This window comes from Rasamsonia emersonii (assembly GCF_000968595.1).
Source record: "Rasamsonia emersonii CBS 393.64 chromosome Unknown ctg1118621760111, whole genome shotgun sequence".
In the NCBI taxonomy this organism is placed as follows: Eukaryota; Fungi; Ascomycota; class Eurotiomycetes; order Eurotiales; family Trichocomaceae; genus Rasamsonia; species Rasamsonia emersonii.
In genome coordinates, this window is record NW_013563178.1 from 70,133 (window position 1) to 87,673 (window position 17,541).

The 17,541-nt window shown below is 49.9% G+C and overlaps 6 protein-coding genes across 6 annotated transcripts; 2 read left to right on the forward strand and 4 right to left on the reverse strand.

Annotated features, from left to right (window-relative positions):
- Positions 1-723: 723 nt before the first annotated feature.
- T310_4382 (37S ribosomal protein Rsm24) lies at positions 724-1,988 on the forward strand (the record flags this gene model as incomplete). Its single annotated transcript, XM_013472753.1, has 2 exons — positions 724-1,321; positions 1,384-1,988. 2 exons carry the CDS (start codon positions 724-726, stop codon positions 1,986-1,988), a joined length of 1,203 nt encoding a protein of 400 aa, XP_013328207.1.
- A 1,379-nt stretch (positions 1,989-3,367) lies between these two features.
- T310_4383 (uncharacterized protein) lies at positions 3,368-5,043 on the reverse strand (the record flags this gene model as incomplete). The annotated part of the gene is made up of 3 exons (XM_013472754.1): positions 3,368-4,383; positions 4,443-4,533; positions 4,606-5,043. 3 exons carry the CDS (start codon positions 5,041-5,043, stop codon positions 3,368-3,370), a joined length of 1,545 nt encoding a protein of 514 aa, XP_013328208.1.
- Positions 5,044-7,013: 1,970 nt separating this feature from the next.
- Positions 7,014-7,649, reverse strand: T310_4384 (uncharacterized protein; the record flags this gene model as incomplete). Its single annotated transcript, XM_013472755.1, has 2 exons — positions 7,014-7,393; positions 7,505-7,649. The coding sequence occupies 2 exons, from the start codon at positions 7,647-7,649 to the stop codon at positions 7,014-7,016; spliced, it is 525 nt and encodes a 174-aa protein (XP_013328209.1).
- Positions 7,650-8,762: 1,113 nt separating this feature from the next.
- On the reverse strand, positions 8,763-13,882 carry T310_4385 (Chromatin remodeling complex subunit (Chd3); the record flags this gene model as incomplete). Its single annotated transcript, XM_013472756.1, has 3 exons — positions 8,763-9,577; positions 9,651-13,443; positions 13,538-13,882. 3 exons carry the CDS (start codon positions 13,880-13,882, stop codon positions 8,763-8,765), a joined length of 4,953 nt encoding a protein of 1,650 aa, XP_013328210.1.
- Positions 13,883-14,244: 362 nt separating this feature from the next.
- On the forward strand, positions 14,245-15,789 carry T310_4386 (RNA methyltransferase, TrmH family; the record flags this gene model as incomplete). Its single annotated transcript, XM_013472757.1, has 1 exon — positions 14,245-15,789. One exon carries the CDS (start codon positions 14,245-14,247, stop codon positions 15,787-15,789), a length of 1,545 nt encoding a protein of 514 aa, XP_013328211.1.
- A 303-nt stretch (positions 15,790-16,092) lies between these two features.
- On the reverse strand, positions 16,093-17,506 carry T310_4387 (aspartic endopeptidase; the record flags this gene model as incomplete). Its single annotated transcript, XM_013472758.1, has 3 exons — positions 16,093-16,173; positions 16,241-17,101; positions 17,162-17,506. 3 exons carry the CDS (start codon positions 17,504-17,506, stop codon positions 16,093-16,095), a joined length of 1,287 nt encoding a protein of 428 aa, XP_013328212.1.
- Between the last annotated feature and the right edge of the window lie 35 nt (positions 17,507-17,541).

Below are 17,541 nucleotides of genomic sequence, written 5' to 3' on the forward strand. Positions count from 1 at the left end.
GCGAAGAGAAGACTCCTCTGCACGCAGCGATTCTATACAATAATGAATTTTTGTAAGTATGCTGCTAGATCGGGGCGTGGAGGTGGATTCCTGTAACACGTTTTTCCGGACACCATTATGGTATGCAACACAGAGTGGCTATTTCAGAATTGCCAAACTTCTAGTAGAACACGGTGCAAGATCAGTGTCATCCCGCGAGTGCAGAGACCTTTAAATATCAAGCATGGTTTCTTTTGGAATATTGTGATTAGTGTGCTCCGGCATTAAGCAGTAGCTTTTCCGAGACTAGAAGAGATAAGTTCATCAACACCACAAACAGCAGGACAAGAGACATATCGGTGATGATGTCTTTAGAAAGGTCAAAGCAGGGCGACCATCAGGCCCTCATATCCAACGATCATGCTTCTGAGCGCCAATGACTTTGGGTAATACATCATGGTAGTAGGCTTTTGTATTTTCTTAATGCGAATTTAAAAATCTTTGAGATTCTTTCCAGTAATCATCTATTTCAGCAAGCGAACGTAGAATAGAGTCGTCTTTGGTTTTGGCTTGCTTATCGACGATTCGCGGATGCCGGGGGCCCGGGGCGGAAACAGACCTAACCCAATACGGCTAGCGCCAGACTAATGAGCGATCTCCGTCGGAGCAGAATCATAATAATTCATTGACCAAGCCAGCGCAGGACAGTGAAAAAGGCATTGACGACCGTCTGGCCCAGCAGCCATGGCCAGCACAACACGAGCGCTGAGCCGTACGGCTATCTTTCTCTCTCGGAGACGCCCAGCGCGTCGTCCGCAAATGATCGCGTTCCAGCGGCCGGCAATCGGTCAACAGTCCCGGTTCTTTTCACCGTCACCCTTGACCTACCTGCCAGAAGACCCGCCAGTGCCTCCTCCTTCCAAAGACCTGGGGCCGGAGGATATCGAGCAGCTGCCGGAGTACTCGCCGGAGAATTTCACGAAAGAGGAAAAGACGATGTACGAGATGATGTCCCCGGAGGAACGGGCGATCTTCGATGAGGAAAACCGCCGATTCATCGAGGAATTCAACGACATGGACAAGCGGGCCGAGGCCTTTGCAGAAATCGACAAGTATGCCGCCCAAGTCGAACGAGAGGAACCCATGCGATTCGAGGACGTGAAGGAGAAGCCTCGAGGATTCTGGGCGGAGGATGAAGACGACGAGTTTGCCCAGGTCGAGGACGGCGACGACGATTTCAACGATGACGAGATCACATCTATGGCTCATGCAGAGCTGGAATTGCATCGTGAGATGAGAGAATATGCGCGAATTGCGGCGTGGGATATGCCGCTATTAAGCAGTATGGAACTGACCGAAGTTATTAAAGATTTTTTAATACTCGTTGACTGACTGGACTCGCAGAATTGGCAAAGCCATTTTCGTTACCCCCTGAAACGCACCTCCTTCGCTTCCGCTACACGACATACATGGGCGAACAGCATCCTGCCGAGAACAAGGTGGTGGTGGAACTCTGCTCGAAGGATCTCGTCCCGAAGTACCTCACCGAGGAGCAGCGTCAGACCTTTCTGAAGCTGGTGGGACCACGATACAACCCGGACACGGATATCGTGAAGATGTCTACGGAGAAATACACGACTCGGGCCCAGAACAAACGGTACCTGGCTGATCTGGTCAACAAGTTGATCAAGGAGGCCAAGGAGGGCGATTCCTTTGCGGACATTCCCCTCGACTTGCGGCACCACAAGCCCAAGCGCAAGGTTTTCTTCCCAGAAGAGTGGAAGATGACGGATGCCCGGAAGAAACAGCTCGAGGCGAACCGGCAGGAGAGACAGCGTGCGGAGCGCGAGCGTGGAGAGATCGTGGACGGCAGAGAGGTGATCGCCCACGCCGTCCGGACTCTCCCTGGGCTAAGCGCATCTCCACACGCAAAGGGGGCAGAGGAACGACAGAAGGTGGCTGTCAAAGTGGCCGCCAACAACAAGAAGGCCACTCAGAAGTTAAGATAAAACACAACGATATCACATTGTCTTCTCTATCGAGGGTCAGTTCGGTCAGAACTGAATTGAACTTAACCAGGGGTCTTCGATTCGAGAAAGGCTCTCATGTACTGTAGACAGGATACTACCTTTGTGTGTGTGTGTGTTTGTCTTCTATCTCCCTGTACCATATCATATATAGCAATAACATAACCTCCCTAAAAGATCATTTTGGTATCTCAGCTTCTTCTGCGTAATGTACCCTTCCTCGTCGTGGCAAATTTAGCACCTCGATCCTCGATCTCCTAGAAATCGACTTGATATGAAAGAGAGAAAGACAGAGGAAGCTGCTGAAACTGAGTGAAATGTCGATTGACAATCCTCTCAAATCAAAGTCATGATCGTTGGTTACTAGGAAGGTAACTAGAAAGCAGGTAAAGCAAGAAATGAATGCTTCACTTCTCTTCGCTTCAATCTCAATCCTCTGAGAACAAGATGATACGAAGTAAACCGATAGATAGATAGATAAACTGTGCTCAACTGAACTGGATTAAACTAAACTGAACTGAACTAAGCTGAGCTAAAGCTATCGAAAACAAATTGAACTGAACTGAGGTAGTAGAGTACAAGATTTTTTCGAGGTTTTTCTTTTTTCAATCTTTTTGTGAGGGTTTTCCTTTTTCCTCCGGTCGAGGGGTGTGATCGTAACATCGTGACGGGGAAAGAAAAAAAAAGGAGACCTGCACGCGGAACTAAACTGAACTGAACTGAGCAGAACTGAACTTAGATGGAAAATGAAATTCAAAACAAGAATCAAGGAAGATGACATGAAATTGAAATCAATTAAAAAAGGAAGACACGAAGCGAAGCGGGAGATGGGGGAAAGGATTATTAGCCGCTCGCTGATAGAAACGACACACAAGAAGAAAAGATAAGACGAAAGCAAAGAAAAAACAAGACCAAACAAAACAAGGGGAAGGGATTTAAATAAATAATTAGGGGGAATGGGGGTGTTTAAAAAACCAACACACAGTGCAGGGATGGTGAAGAAAAAAAGACAAGAAAGAAGTAAAAAAAGGCTTCATCAACCATCACACCCACTTCAGACGTCATAAACACCCCCTCGTCTCCAACCTCGACTTTCAATTTTTCCATCACCAACCAAAACGTCAACTTTCCACTTTGACTCTTGAACTCGATGATGACGTTTCTTCTCACATGTAGACAACACCCAGATGTGCCGTTCGACGAAAGACACCCAGTGTCAATCAACGAAATCAATGAAGAGTAAGTAAAAAAAAAAAGAGTTGTGTCCTCCCGGACAGATTCGCCGATGCGAAATGATATCGATGAATGAATGTAGACATGTTTTCTGACAGTGAAAGTCTCGACTCAACAGATCACTGTCTTCACTCGCTGTTGACCTTGTCATCGTTGAGGCCAACCGCCCTGAAACTAATCAACGCTCTCTCAAGATAGTCCAGTGTGTCGATCTTTTCCCCGTTGATAACCGCTTTCGCGAACGCACATGGGCTTTTCATGGATTGCTCCGAAAAAGAGAGGAGCGGCACGCGAATTGCGAGCTTGGATGGCGATTCGTCACTATGATACGGTGATGAGTCGCGAGTCGAAGGAATGAGTTCAGGGGTTTTCATACGTTCAGGACTCGTAGTTGACGTTGAAGCAGGCTCACTGGAGCGATTGGCGTTGCCGAAGTTGGTTTTCAAAGGAGTGAGTGAGTTATCAGCCGGAACACCTCCCTTGTGTTGACCGGTAGACTCAGTAGTACGAGGTTCGTAGAGACGACGCGATCTCGAAGGTTTCTTCGTGCGGTTCTTGTTGGACATGTTTTTAACCGGCGACTCCGGACGTTCCTCAGATCCATGAAGCATTGGGCCAAATTTGTACATCCAATCCGCCGCATTCTGAGTGCGCTCAAAATCCGCTCCTCTGGCAGGAGAAGAAAACTTGTCGGTGGGAGACATAGTGTCATCGCTGGAAGAGTCGCGTCCCGCGTTCAGAGCAGCATAATCCGGTATTGGATCGAATGACATCAAATCAATCTTCTTGGAGCCCTTCGGCTGCGGACCAGGAATGTTCTTGTTGTTGGACTCAGTCAAACCCACAGACCGTTCTTGAGGGACATCGGTGTTCGCCGCAGCGATCTCCATGCGGGGCGGATACGAAATCGACTTTGTCGGGGTCGACTGAGTGTTGTTGTTGTTGTTGTTGTTGTTGTTGTTGTTGTTGCGCATATTAGGTCTCCAGGGTTGCCCTGAATTGATCTGGGCACGAGTGTTGTTGTTCTCGCGGGTGTGAATGCTGGAGACGCCGAATTTCTCGCGATACCACTGAGGAATATCACGAAGACCGCATCTTGAGAGGGTGAGAGCGTCCATGGGCATTTCGTGCTTGAATTTACATCCTATGTGTTTCAACGTTAGTTGTATAAGGATAAAGTATTTTGTTGGTAGTTATACTGACCCTGTTGAGTGTAGTCGCATTCACCCTTGCGAAGCCAAAAAGAACAGAAGACTTTGCGGCGCTCACCCGAGTGGCTGCGATCACGGCGGTCCTAACCCGGGAAAACGACATCAGAATTTCGTTCTCTTCATGAGAAAGAGAGGAATGGTCAGTTTGTACTCACATGCTTTCCGTTCGAACGGCCAGAACGAGTTGCATTGACCTGGTTGGCAGAGCCAGTAACCGCGGGAGCCGAAGCCATCCAGTTCTGAGGAGGATGCTGCTGGTTCACAGGCTGGAGGGCCATCTGAGGGTTGAAAACAACGGTGTCATCCGAGGCAATAGTGTAAACGGCCGTCTGAGCGTCAGAGTCACGAACTGCATTGGTCACGCCCATGGGCGCAGTGCCAATTGGGGCAGGCTGGATGCCGTCGACGATGTAGAAATGAGCTCTGGGGATCACGGTACCCAGACTGGTCATACCGATAGTGTCACCGGGGGACAGAGTACGAGGAATTCCACGAATCGAGATGTGGGAGGGAAGCTCATCAAGAGCAATCAAAGGAGTGAGAGTCCCATTGGGACGAGAACAGAAAAACTGCGGACGCAAAGGAGTTGACATTTTGCAGAAACACGAGAAAACAAGCGATATGGACTTGGATCACACAAGGACGAGTATCCTTAAACCAGTAAGGAACGAGAATGAGATGAAAACAGGCGAGTTTGATAAAAGCGTTGGGTTTGAAGAAGAATGGTGTTGGAAACGATCGATTTTGAGAGAATGATGGTAAAGAGAGATGTGAGAGTTGGTGGATGAGAGAAGAAGAGAAGAGAGAGAAGGACAGCGAGGTCAGGGAGGCAGGGGAGGAGAATTTATACTCGCGAAATATACTAGCGACTACCAGGTAGGCCTTGGGCGACTAGTCTCAAGAAGCAGATATCATTCACTGCTGCGACAGTCGAGACGTGCAATAATAGGCCAGAGAGACGGCAGATACCGTGATGCGGGTCTGAGTCCACACTGAGATCGTCACGGTCAATGCCCTGGAACAAAGAAAAAAGAAAGCGCAAAAGAAAAAACAAGATAATTGATCGTGATTATAGACGGTCTGATTGGCCCAACCGAGATATCTGGTGAATGAAGCGACAGAGTCCGAAGCCCAAAAGGGAACTGGATGCGGAGCCTGCCAGTGAAGGATGGCAGATGCCCAGTAACGCACAGAGGTCCTGCCAAATGACTGGCAGAAAATTCAGAAGAAAATCCACCCAAGTGAGTCATCTGGCTTTTATATATCCCCAGCCTCCTCTGTTTGTCAGATGGAGCCCGCCCGCCAGGTTGGGGATCGGAGATTTTTCCCTGACGATGTCTGCCAGCCGATGGTTTCGCAGCGGGAGATCTGGCTCGGATGGCTGCAGATGGCGGATAATTCCTCCGCAACGCAAAAGCTTCATAAACAGAGAGCTGCCTGGAGGAATTGAGTTGGAAATACTGTAAACACCTTGCGAGACACGTCGTCTCCCCCCAAAGTTATCTCAAATGAATGACTCCAAACTGACACGATCCATGGTGCTAGTAGACCTCGACGTCCGGAATCCTTAAGCTCAATCCTGCATTCAAATCACCACAAAGCAAATATATAAAGGGAATTGATCTCAATGCCATCTTGAATCGACAGATATAAGATATACAGGTCCATCAACTCAACGTTGCTGTCTGATATTGCCGCTGCCGAGGAAGAACCTCAGGGTATACATTTCACATCGTGGACTAAACAAAGTGTTCAATTGCATCAACTTCATATGCTTAACTCATCGAACGCCCATCAGAGAAAGAACATAAGCATAATACACTGTTTCAGGGCTTCTTGGCATAGGAAGAGGGCTCCTTGAGATCCAATGCAGAGAGAGAGAACAATCAACACCGCAGTATAGAAAAGACAGAGAACGTATCAACCACAGAAGCAAGAATGAAATCCTTTTTGTGGCCAGATTTATTACAGGTCGTCCTTGGAGTTCTTCTCTAAGAAGGAGCGACGTTAGGGATTGCGATTGATTTAAGGTTGTTCCGCCAAGATTCCAAAAAGACTAATAGCACGAGACTATTTCTACTGGCGATCTACGTATGTGGATCATTTCTAAACCAGGATATTGCCCATCTATACCTCCTAGTATCGGAACATAATTTTATAACGATAAAGAAAAATAAAAGGAGAAGAAGGGAGAAGGGGGAAGGGACTTGTTGTCTCGCCAAGGCGAAGTTTTGTTTTATTGGTCTGCATACTCGCACACAAGTCGTTCTGCATGACATGGAGACCAAAAGGAATGAATTGGTTATCTAAGTTACATGACTGTTTGTGGAGGAGACAAGGCAAGAAAAATCCCATCAGTCATAAACTAGACTTCCAAAAATCCTCGCTCGTTTCCTTAAATTAATATCGAATCAGTCGTGTAAGAGAAAGGAACGCTTCCACCAGGTACCGTATTTCCTATATTGATCGCAACCGGAGTATCCAAAACCAAAAGGTGTGCGATGCGACCCAGTTTCCACAGCTCTACAACGACTGTCTCGGATGACATGCAAGGTATGAAAAATTAGAGGTTGAGCCCTGACAGAACTTGACTCAGGCCACCCAGGAGCTGCTTGACGAGCGCCAAAAGGTTGGGCACGACCGCCTGCAGACCCTGCAGCAGCTGATTGAGATGCGGGACCAACGGTCCCAGGAAGGACAGAGTGGTCTGCAAACCCAAGCAGGAGACGACCTTGTTCAGGGAGCCGTTGATTTCCTCCAGGACCTCGGTGACCAGGTCCGCCAGATCATGTGGGCTTTGGGGAGAAGGGGATGCGTGGGAAACCTGGTTGATGACATCGACGAGGGCAGCGTTGAGGTCGCCGACGGCAGCGCTGATGGTCTGGATGGCAATTCTTCGGGCAGCTTCGGGCGAAGAAGGCGAAACTTCAGCGGCAGTATTGTCTGTAGAAAGATGAAGATTGGTTAGATTAATTGCAGAGGTCAATGAATGGGCCCTCTTCCTCCAAGGAGAGATCAAGGGAACGCGATAGATGCCAGATTGTATGGACTCACTGATGACAGCAGTCTGCTGCTTAACGGTTGTCAGGAAGCCACTGATAATAGGACGGAGATCATCTTCCTTAGCAGAAGCAGTGGGAACAGCTGAGACAGCCGTGAAGAGAGCGACAAAAGGAAGCACAAGGTTGAAGAGCTTCATATTTGCTTATAGTAAGAGTTGACTTGGAAAGGAACTAAGGCACAGAGAGATGTTAAAATCAAGTAGTAGCGAGAGCTGATTCAGTTTGAAGAATTTATACGGAGTATGGTTGACTCACAAGCAACGATGACCAGATTCAACTCGAGTCAATCGCGTCTTCTTATAGTTTTCGGATATAGTGCAACTTTCGACGGCTGTCAACGAGTCACTGACAGTTTTTATGATTCATCACAAAACCTGGTCGAAGTGTTGCACCAGCCCTCTAACCCCTGGCAGGGACCTCGACTGATTGTAGGCATATTCGCTTTATACAGAGCATTCCATGACCAAGGATCGAAGCAAGGAACCGAAGCATTTTGTACAACAATGTCGTGTATAGTCAGTTCGTAAGTGGTTGGTCGATAGAGACCGTTTGGAGGATGAGATACATCACATTTCATAACAAACAGTCTCCGTGTCAACGAGCTGACTCGCGAAGTTCAGCTAATTGCATCACGAAACTGGGGGATATTCGCGTCAAGGTCTTGAGAAGCGGGCCTAACCGGATCTGAGAGTATTAGTCCAAACTTTTGAGCTCAGGCTTCAGGAACAAAGAGAAAGACGCTAGGTATATACGGTGATACCCGCAAAAAAAATTACTACCACCAAGACACCTTACTGATTGTATTTGGAGGTCATAAATCATGTGATAAATGGCCCAGACTCGCTCCATGAGTTGGATGCATAACAGGATTACTACTCAGAATTGCTGAGGGTGAATCTATCATGTATTTTCATGACTCGTTGCTTGTCAGAGTGAATATTAATTAATTAATTTCTTTCATCCTCTATTTCCATTCCTGAATTATGTACTGTATGTCTGCTGGTAGTATAAACACAGCATGAAACAAGCCTGAATGGAATCCAGATGGAAAGAGCAGCCAAACCAACCTTTCCCAGAAATCCCCAAAACGCCATAAAGAACCATGACACCGCTTCCCTATTATTAACCCCAGCTAATATAGCAAGAAAAAAAAACAGAATGTAAGAGAATGCAGTTGTCCCATTCATCGAAATGAACGAAACAGCAGCGAAACATCTGAAGTCGGCCTCCACTTCGGTATGGACCATGGTCTATTGTGGACGGTCAGAGGGATTTCGCCACGCAGGCGGCGGGATAGGATTAGCAGGAGGATGTGCATGATGAGTATTGCCCGGACCGCCCGGCATGGAGCCATGATAGTTTGCGTTTGGTGGTGGCTGTGGCATCTGGGAGCCAAACTGAGGCTGGAAAGCGCCAGGAGGAGGGCCAGAAGAAGGCATTGAATGAGGATATTGCTTGGCCCCAGATGGACCCTGCGTAAAGCCCTGGTAATTTGGGGCGGCGTTCGGGCGTGGTGCTTGTGATGGGGCTTGAGGTGGAGGAACAGACGAAGGGACTTGCTGAGGACCAGACGTTTGTGTCAGATCTAATACTGTTTGACCAGGTCTCGAAGCTCCACCCGGTGGAAAAGATTCAGCCGTATTGCCGTTATTGGTGCTGCCGTTGTTGGTACTGACGTTGTTAGTACTGCCGTTGTTGGTGCTGTTGAGTTTTTCAGCCCTTCTCCTACGCCACACCAGATCTCCTTTGATATTGCGCAGATATTGTTTTGCCTGGTCGACTAGATATCTCGGCTCCGTGCTTTGTTTTAAAGATTGGAGCATCACTGTTATCTGTGCTTCAGAATTGAGATGTGGGCATGTCCGCTGATATCCGAAATGGGCGATTCCGCAAAGACCACAATGCTCAACTCCGGCCAGCTTGAGAGGACAGTATCCAACAGGATGGGGCTGATTGCATGCCAGACACGGGAAGGGCCGACTGGGACCTGCAGGAGGTCGATCAGAATTGCCATCCAGAGACGGAATTTCGACCTTATCAGGGTCGACACGCTTTAATGGACGTCCTATTTAACAGTAGATAGTTAGACAGACGCACGATGGCTATATGGATATGAAAAGGAACGTGAAGTCTCGTACCTTTTTGAACGGGCTTTTTGTTCAAAGGCGTCAACTCACCAGACTCTGGTTCGACGTCATCACTATCGACATCATCAGATCCCTCGTCTTCGGCAGTAAACTCGGCATCGCTCTCGGCTCGTCGACCCGACTTTTTGGCAGGGCCAGTTGGGCTCGGTTCGCCAGCGACTTCATTGATCGCATAATCGACAACATTCCGCTTCCGCTTTCCCCGGCCCAACGCTTGGGCTTGGGCAGCAGCTTCCTCCGCAGCAGCTCTTTCACGCTCCTGCAGAATCTTCTCCCACAGTGTATTACTAGGGGGAGTGGGGGCGTCCGAGTCACCTAGACGGTCTTCCAGAGCCGCAGTGTCATTTGCCCAAACCCGAGCAAAACTGAATTGCGATTCGGCAGACGCATCATTGCCGACCTGCGTGTTTTCAGCCTGGCTACGATCGAGGAGCCTGTCGACAGAGTCGGAATCATAATGAATGTCACCCGTGTCGTCATTCTCAAATAAAGCTTCGGCACCATGTCGAAGAATAGATTCAAGGTCGAGAGCAGACTCATCGTCTGCGTCCATTTTCTCAATGAGCACATGATCGAGAGCCATTTTCTTCTTGCCTATTTGCATGATCTTCTCTTCGGCACTGGCACGCGTCATCAGTTGAAAGACCAGAACCTTTTTCTGCTGACCGATTCGATGAGCACGGGACAAAGCCTGAATGTCCTGATGGGGATTAAAGTCCGGATCCATGATGATAACGGTATCAGCAGTTGCGAGATTGATACCAACCCCTCCAGACCTAGTCGACAAGAGGAAGGCAAAGTATGGCGAATTCGGGGCATTGAAATCGTCGATCCGTTTCTGTTTTTCGTGGGAGCTCATGGAACCATCAAGTCGGCGATGGAGCAGACCGAGTCCGTCTAGAAAATCTTCCACGATATCCAGATTATCCAGGAACTGACTGAAGAGCAGGACGCGGTGTCCGCGCTCTTTAAGTTTAGGCAACATCAATTCAAGCAGTTTCAGCTTGCCTGATGCCTCCACCAAGTTGCGGTGAGAGACCGCAGCGTTGAAAGTCCGTTCCTCTATTGCTTTGCTGTACACAAATGGATGACACAGACATTTTCGGAGCTGCATGAGAATATTGCTGAGGCTATGCCGCTCAGTCTGTTTGAGATTCTGATCCTGATTGTTCTGGAAGATCGATTTGATCAACTTGCTATTCTTAGCGAGGATGGACTTGTATAATTTCTTCTGTACGATTGACATCGACACAGGAACGATGATCTGTGCCATCGGAGGAAGGAATGTGAGAACCTGAGCTTTCGTGCGGCGCAAGAAGAAAGGCCGGATCAGGTCATGAAGTTCAGGCACATTCTCCTTGGTCAAGGTCTCATATTTCTCTTCCAACTCCTGCGCATTGATTTTCGGATCGCAGAACTGGAGGAGATTGAAAAGCTCCAGAGTATTATTCTGCAACGGAGTGCCCGTGAGGAGCACTTTGAAGGGGAACGAGATCCGTGAAAGAGACTCGTAAAGCAGATTCTTTTCATTCTTCAAGCGCTGTCCCTCGTCAACAACGAGGCCTGCCCATGGTATGCCTGACAAGACCCTCCGGGCTTTTTCGTCGATCATTGTTTCGTACGAGGTGACGACGATATGGCACCGTAGGTCTGTAGCACCATTGGGGAACATCTCGTAATCGTGGGCGATCTTGCGTGCGGCGGAACTGCCATAATACGAGACCACACGGAGGGATGGCGCCCATTTCTTGACTTCACGTCGCCAATTCGGACATGTCGAATTGGGAACCACGACGAGGAAAGGCCAGCATCGATGGTCTTGAATCAGTGTTGCCAGAAATGCGATGACTTGGATTGTCTTCCCAAGTCCCATCTCGTCGGCGAGAATCGCATTTTGCTGCTTGTACCACATGTAATACAGCCAATTGAGGCCGTCCAGTTGGTACTCCATGAGTTTACCGCCGGTCAAACAGCTGGGCTGACTTTTCTTGACCAGAGTTGACTTGAAGTCTTGAGCGCGAACGTGAGCAAGGTGCTTCTTGAGAGCTCCAGACTTTGGAATGCGAACGTAGTCACGAAGGACCCAATCTTCATAAGCAGCCTTAAAATCATTCCACCTTTCTGTGTCTTCCGGATTGGGCACTGCTTCCCACACAGCATCCTCATAGAGAAGGCCCTTGAACTTCACATACGCTTCTTTCACCTCCTTAACCCGCGCCATATCAATTTCCTTGGTGCAATTGCTCACAATGTTCGTATAGCGGACATCAAATACGATGTCGACCCGGAGATAATCCTCCGGTATCGCATCCTCCGCGGTCATCTGTGGCTTAAGAGCCTTCGGGGATTTCAAGAATGCTTTCCGCATGACGGGTGCAGCCACTCCCCAGACCCAGGTGCCTGGCATCCACGTCGTGCGGTAGTAAGATTTGCGCTTCCATTTAATAAGATACTCTTTCTCTGCCTCGTCCAAAACATCCGCGGTAAAGCCCGGAGTATAACTATCGACATCGACTGGTCGCCACGCGATAATAGCTTCAATTTCTCCAGGTGCCGTCACACAGTCGTAGCACATCCACCTTCGACCGTATTCCTTGAACCGCATATTAGCTATATCTGTGGACGAAAGACCTTCCGTCTGCGAGGCATGGCTATCTTCCGACCTGGGGGGAAGATGCTCAAAGTGGTATGCTCTGGTGCAATTTATGCAACGGAAGAGAACGTTATCCACATTATCCACGAGTGACTTGTCAACGGTAGTAATCGGGTCAACCCCACCGTTTTTCTCTCGTTGTTTTTGCTCCTGGCGAGAGTTGAGACGCTCTTTAAAAGGCTTGGCCAAAGGACTTTCGGCTTTGCACTCGGTGCAATGGCCTAGATGGGGGGCGGTGGAGTCCTTCTTATGAGCAATTCCAATGCACCGGCGGCACTGAAGAACGAATTTGTCATGGCCGACCTTCGTAACGATATGTTCTCGAGAACCCCGCGGTCCCAGGCAGACGCTATGAAAAGCACTTGTACAGCCCTGGCAAAATACAAGAGGACCTTTTTCCTTATCGTCACCAAGCACGGAGCAAGTGTCACACACATTTCGATGACGTTGTCTGAATGGGTCATGGGTTGGAACCTTAAAAAAGACCTCTTTGGCACCTATGTACCTCTTCTCTGTTGGGACAGCCTCGTTCTCAGAAATGTCACTCTCTAGCCTCTCTCTTAGGTTTTTCTTTAGGGATTTCCTTGTTCTGGTCGAGAACCGAACGCCTCTGGGGGCATATGTATCGCTCTCACTATCTGACTTTCGAGCCCTTAAATGTCTAGCGCTTCGCCGCAGCACAATATTCTTTCCAGAACGACGTCCGTTCGAGATTGTGACCGTGGAAGAACCGAGGAGATCATCACTTGACGCTTCTTCACTTGATTCAAACGTATAGCGCTGGGTCGCAGCACGCGTCGAGCGGCGTGTGGGACGCACATCAGACTCATTTGTAGATGATGAGGACGAGTAATATCCTTCCTCGTCTGAAGGCTGTTGGCGCTTCATAGTAAGACGAAGTGGCGGACGGTCTCTCTGAGTTGATCTTGTAGCAGTGGCGGACACGACAGGCTCATCGTCATCGTCGTCAGAGAAAATGAGAGTTTCGGAGCTCACAAAGCCCTCTGGTCTTTGCACCTTGCGGTGGCGGCCGTCGGTCAACATCTCCTCGGGCTTCCGTTTGCCTCGTGATTTGAAATGTGACAGAGCTTCAGGTCCGTTTGTGAGGGTCTCGATGTGCGACGGGGGCATCTATACAGAAATAAGGATGTTGCCAAATGATATCGAAAGCAGAAGTTGAGTTTGGAAGGTCTTGTCCAAAATATCACTTCAGATATCTACTCACCCATTCCTTATCTGAACTTTCCAGTTCCACCTTGTAACGCGGTCCTTCGGCTGTCTGCTTCTTCTCTAGAATTTCGCGCACTACAAAATGGCCGGGAAGGAACTCGTATTCATCGGCGTCCGAAATGGCAGGAACCTCTACTGCATAAGCTTTTTCTTCAGATGCAACCTTTGGGGAAGGTATGGCGGTGGTGGGTTCAGCCGCGGGTTCTGAACGCGAATGTGAACTTGTCGCTAATGGCTGCTGTGGCGCTTTGTGATCTGTAGAAGAAAACTGCTGTAGCAGGTCCGCCACCAGGGCATCTGCATCATCAGATGCCGACGAGAACTCTCTATCAGACCGCATATTGACATCGTTGGAGTCTCATCGATGTAGCAATAGACGCCGTACAGCACACGGAAAATTCGGGAAGCAATTCACATAAGACCAAGAGAAGGGACAAAAAATAAAATATAATACAATTAAAAGAAAGACCAAAAACGAGGCACGAGTCCAGAAAGACCAAACAGATTCACGTAGCGAGACTAATGACCCAAAGAAGCAAAATATCGGACGGAGACGCGGATGAGACGCGTGCCGGAATATCATCGGGCCGAAGTTATCTTATCGCGGACGGGAAATTTACTGTCTCGATCTCCGCCAGGGGCATGCAATAAAACCCGAAGATTTCTTGCTACAGCTCTACTTTTCATGCATTATCAAAGGTAATGTCCATGTACCTCCGCCGTCCCCTGTGGGCATGCCTGCAACTCGTCCCCAGGGCGGCACCTGTCGCCGCTCGGTTACCTAGCGTCCGATGCGCCTCCCTGACTTCTGCCATAGACAGAGGCATTCGCAAGTCTCGAGCCGCTGAAGCAGCTGCAGAAGCGAGGAATAACAAAAATGAACCTCGAAACACCAATGGCAGCCGTGATACCGAACTCGACGATGGTTGGGACCCGGAGCTTGATTTCGACGAAGATGAATTCATGAAGACGGGCACTTTCCGCGGGCTTCCTCGCAAATACCAAAAGGACCAGAACTCTGCAAATGGCAATTCCAAAAGCCAGAAGGAGCTTGCAGATGGCAAGAATTCTGATGACGAGCCTCGGAACCCCCACATGAGAAAGAAGAAGAGAGGCAAAGACCATGTATACAGCGATACAGTTCCAGAGCGGATCAAGGCGCATGTGAAAGTCCCAGATTCGATTCCCTATACCACCCCAGCGTCGGAGTTTATCTACGGTACTTCAGCCGTCCACGCTGCCCTTCGCTGCACCCGCCGCAAGCTGTACAAACTCTACCTATATCAAGCGCAAGGAGAGGAGCTCAGCCCCGAAAAAGTGTCAATCCGGAAACTGGCGCTCTCGAAGAGTGTTCGGGTGAAAATGGCGTTCGCAGACTGGAGCAGTCTTATGGACAAGATGAGTGCCGGACGGCCCCATAATGGGTGCATCCTGGAGGCATCGCCTCTTCCCAAACTGCCGGTAACTAGCCTGGAACCAGTCGAATCGCCGTTTGACGATCATTTCCGGGTGACCCTGGGTCAACAGTCTGTCGAAGAGGCGGCCGTGAATGGCACAGACAACCGGATTCCGATAGTCGGACGTCTCAACTCGCAAGCATCAGCCGAGAGCGAGAGTCCCCGATTCCCCTTTGTCATTCTCCTCGACGGCATCCTTGATCCGGGTAACCTGGGCGCCATCATCCGCTCTGCTTACTTCCTGGGCGTGGACGCGATCGTCTTTGCAGGACGCAACTCTGCGCCTCTGTCACCAGTCGCCATCAAAGCTTCCGCTGGCGCTGCTGAGAACATGACCCTATTGAAAGTGACCAACGAGATCGACTTCATCCGTCGGTCACGCGCCAATGGCTGGCGCTTCTATGCCGCGGAAGCACCAGGACATATCGACCAGATCGCCGCGAGTAACGGGATCAGCGACAGCAGCAGCGGCGGCAGCAGCATCCTGCTGGACGCTCCCACCGTCCTCATGCTTGGCAGCGAAGGGACAGGCCTGATGCCGCGTCTCAAGGCGCACGCGGACGGATTCGTCTCAGTCCCAGGGGCGCGCATCCGGCCCGAATTGGGCCTGGAAGATCCAGCGCGGGTTGATAGCCTGAACGTGAGTGTCGCGGCGGCGCTGCTGATGGAGATGTTCATGCGCATGCCACTCCGCCTCTTGAACCTCTCTCCGCCACCGAATGCAGCCCCTGAGACTCCAGGAGATGAGAATACCGGCCAAGAGGCACCAAGGACCTTCGAGTTCAATTGAATTTCATCTCACCTTGAATCAACCCTGCGCGAACTCATCAACACCGATCTGGAGACTGTTTGTCGTTGGAATTGTAAAATATCTACTCGTTTGTTACGAAGCCTGTCCCACGTGCAATACCGTGTATAATATCATGTAGTGCATCATATTCTGCTAGGGGGAAAAAATGGATAGAATAATATTCCCATTCTCGTGCTTCATGAGTCGTGTTTGATAATTACGTCTGACTAAGCGAAATACAGGAAAGGGAAGAATAAGAAAACGACACGAAGACGAGTCTGTGACGAGGAAGGGGGAAAGTGTTTACGACGAAGATGAAGTCGAGGACGAGGTCGGATCCGGCTTCTGCACGGCTCCAAAACGGGTGTTGCCGACGTCGAAGATCTGACGAGACACACCAATCATCAGTACATTATACTTGGGGCTTAGAAAAGATAATATGGCCACTTACCGCGTAGATGCCCTTCAAGAATGTGTCACCCAGGATGTCAAAGGTCAGGTCACCACGGGACTGGATGCCACCATAAACGTATCCGGACTTGGCCTCCGCAAATGCCAAAGCGTCCTTGTGAACGGCGAATTGCTTGTCGCCAACTGCAAAGGTGACGGTAGGCAGCTGGTCCGGGCTTATATTGCTCGGGAAGATGTAGCCCTGGACGCTGCTGTCGTACGTAGCACCGGGGATGGCGCTGTAGATGGCCTGGAGGGTCTGGTCGTCGACAAGAGCGAGGGTGGTGCCCGTGTCGGCAATGGCCGTGTTTCCCGAGCGGTTGATAGTCTTCCCGTTCACGGTGGCGGTGGTGGAGCTGAACTGCCAGAAACCCTGGCTTTTATCAACGGGGGTGTACGTGATCTGCTGACCTGACGCCTTGACAGTGTCCTCATCAATATAGCCGAACGTGTACCAGGATTGATCGTTGGCCTCCTTGGACGATCCAAGGTGGACCGTAAAGAGCTGCGCGGACTGGGGGATCTCATTCTGAGCGATCAAGTTCTCCATTGGGGTCTTGACCGGGTTGGGCTTCACGGTGTTGATGTTGCCAAACGCCAGTCCGAGCAGACCGTCACCCGGACCCGAAACGAAAGAGGAAGACATGTTCTCTGCAAGCTCGATGGCCTGATTCTTAATGACCAGGCCCCCCAGGTTCAGAACATCCGTCCCCACGTCACCAGACGCGGAGGAACCATCACCATAGGAGATCTGCCAGGTCTCGCCTGACGAGCCCTTGAAGGTGCTGGACTTGGACGGGTCGAAGATGGTATGGCCCGTTGCCTGGGATTGGATGTTGGACGGAAGCTCGGTCGACCAGACCTGAAGCTCCATGTCAGTTCGAAGGCTACAAAATCGGAGAGACAAGGGTTATGAACTTACCCAGAGGTCTGCAGAGCCTGAATCAAAATCCAGCTTGAGGTTCTGTGCAGGGGTTCCGATCCCCACCTGGGCGAGGTACAAGGAATCATTCTGGACATCCTCGGCGGGGACATCGCCGACCTGGTCCCCTACCTTCTTCTGCAGTCGCCGATGGACACGGGCTCTGCCGCCAATGGCCTGTCCAGTGGCGGTGACAAACTTGCCCTGCTGCACGACACTGCTGGCATGGAAGTAAGGGCCCTCGAGGGTTGGGTTGAAGCCATATTTGCGAAGCAGGTGCACGTAGGACTTGGTGCCGTTTCTCTTGTAGGCCGGGTTCGCGATCAGCTTGATCTTGCTCGCCATGTTGCTCGCCATGGCTGCTGTGCGAGATTCAGTCG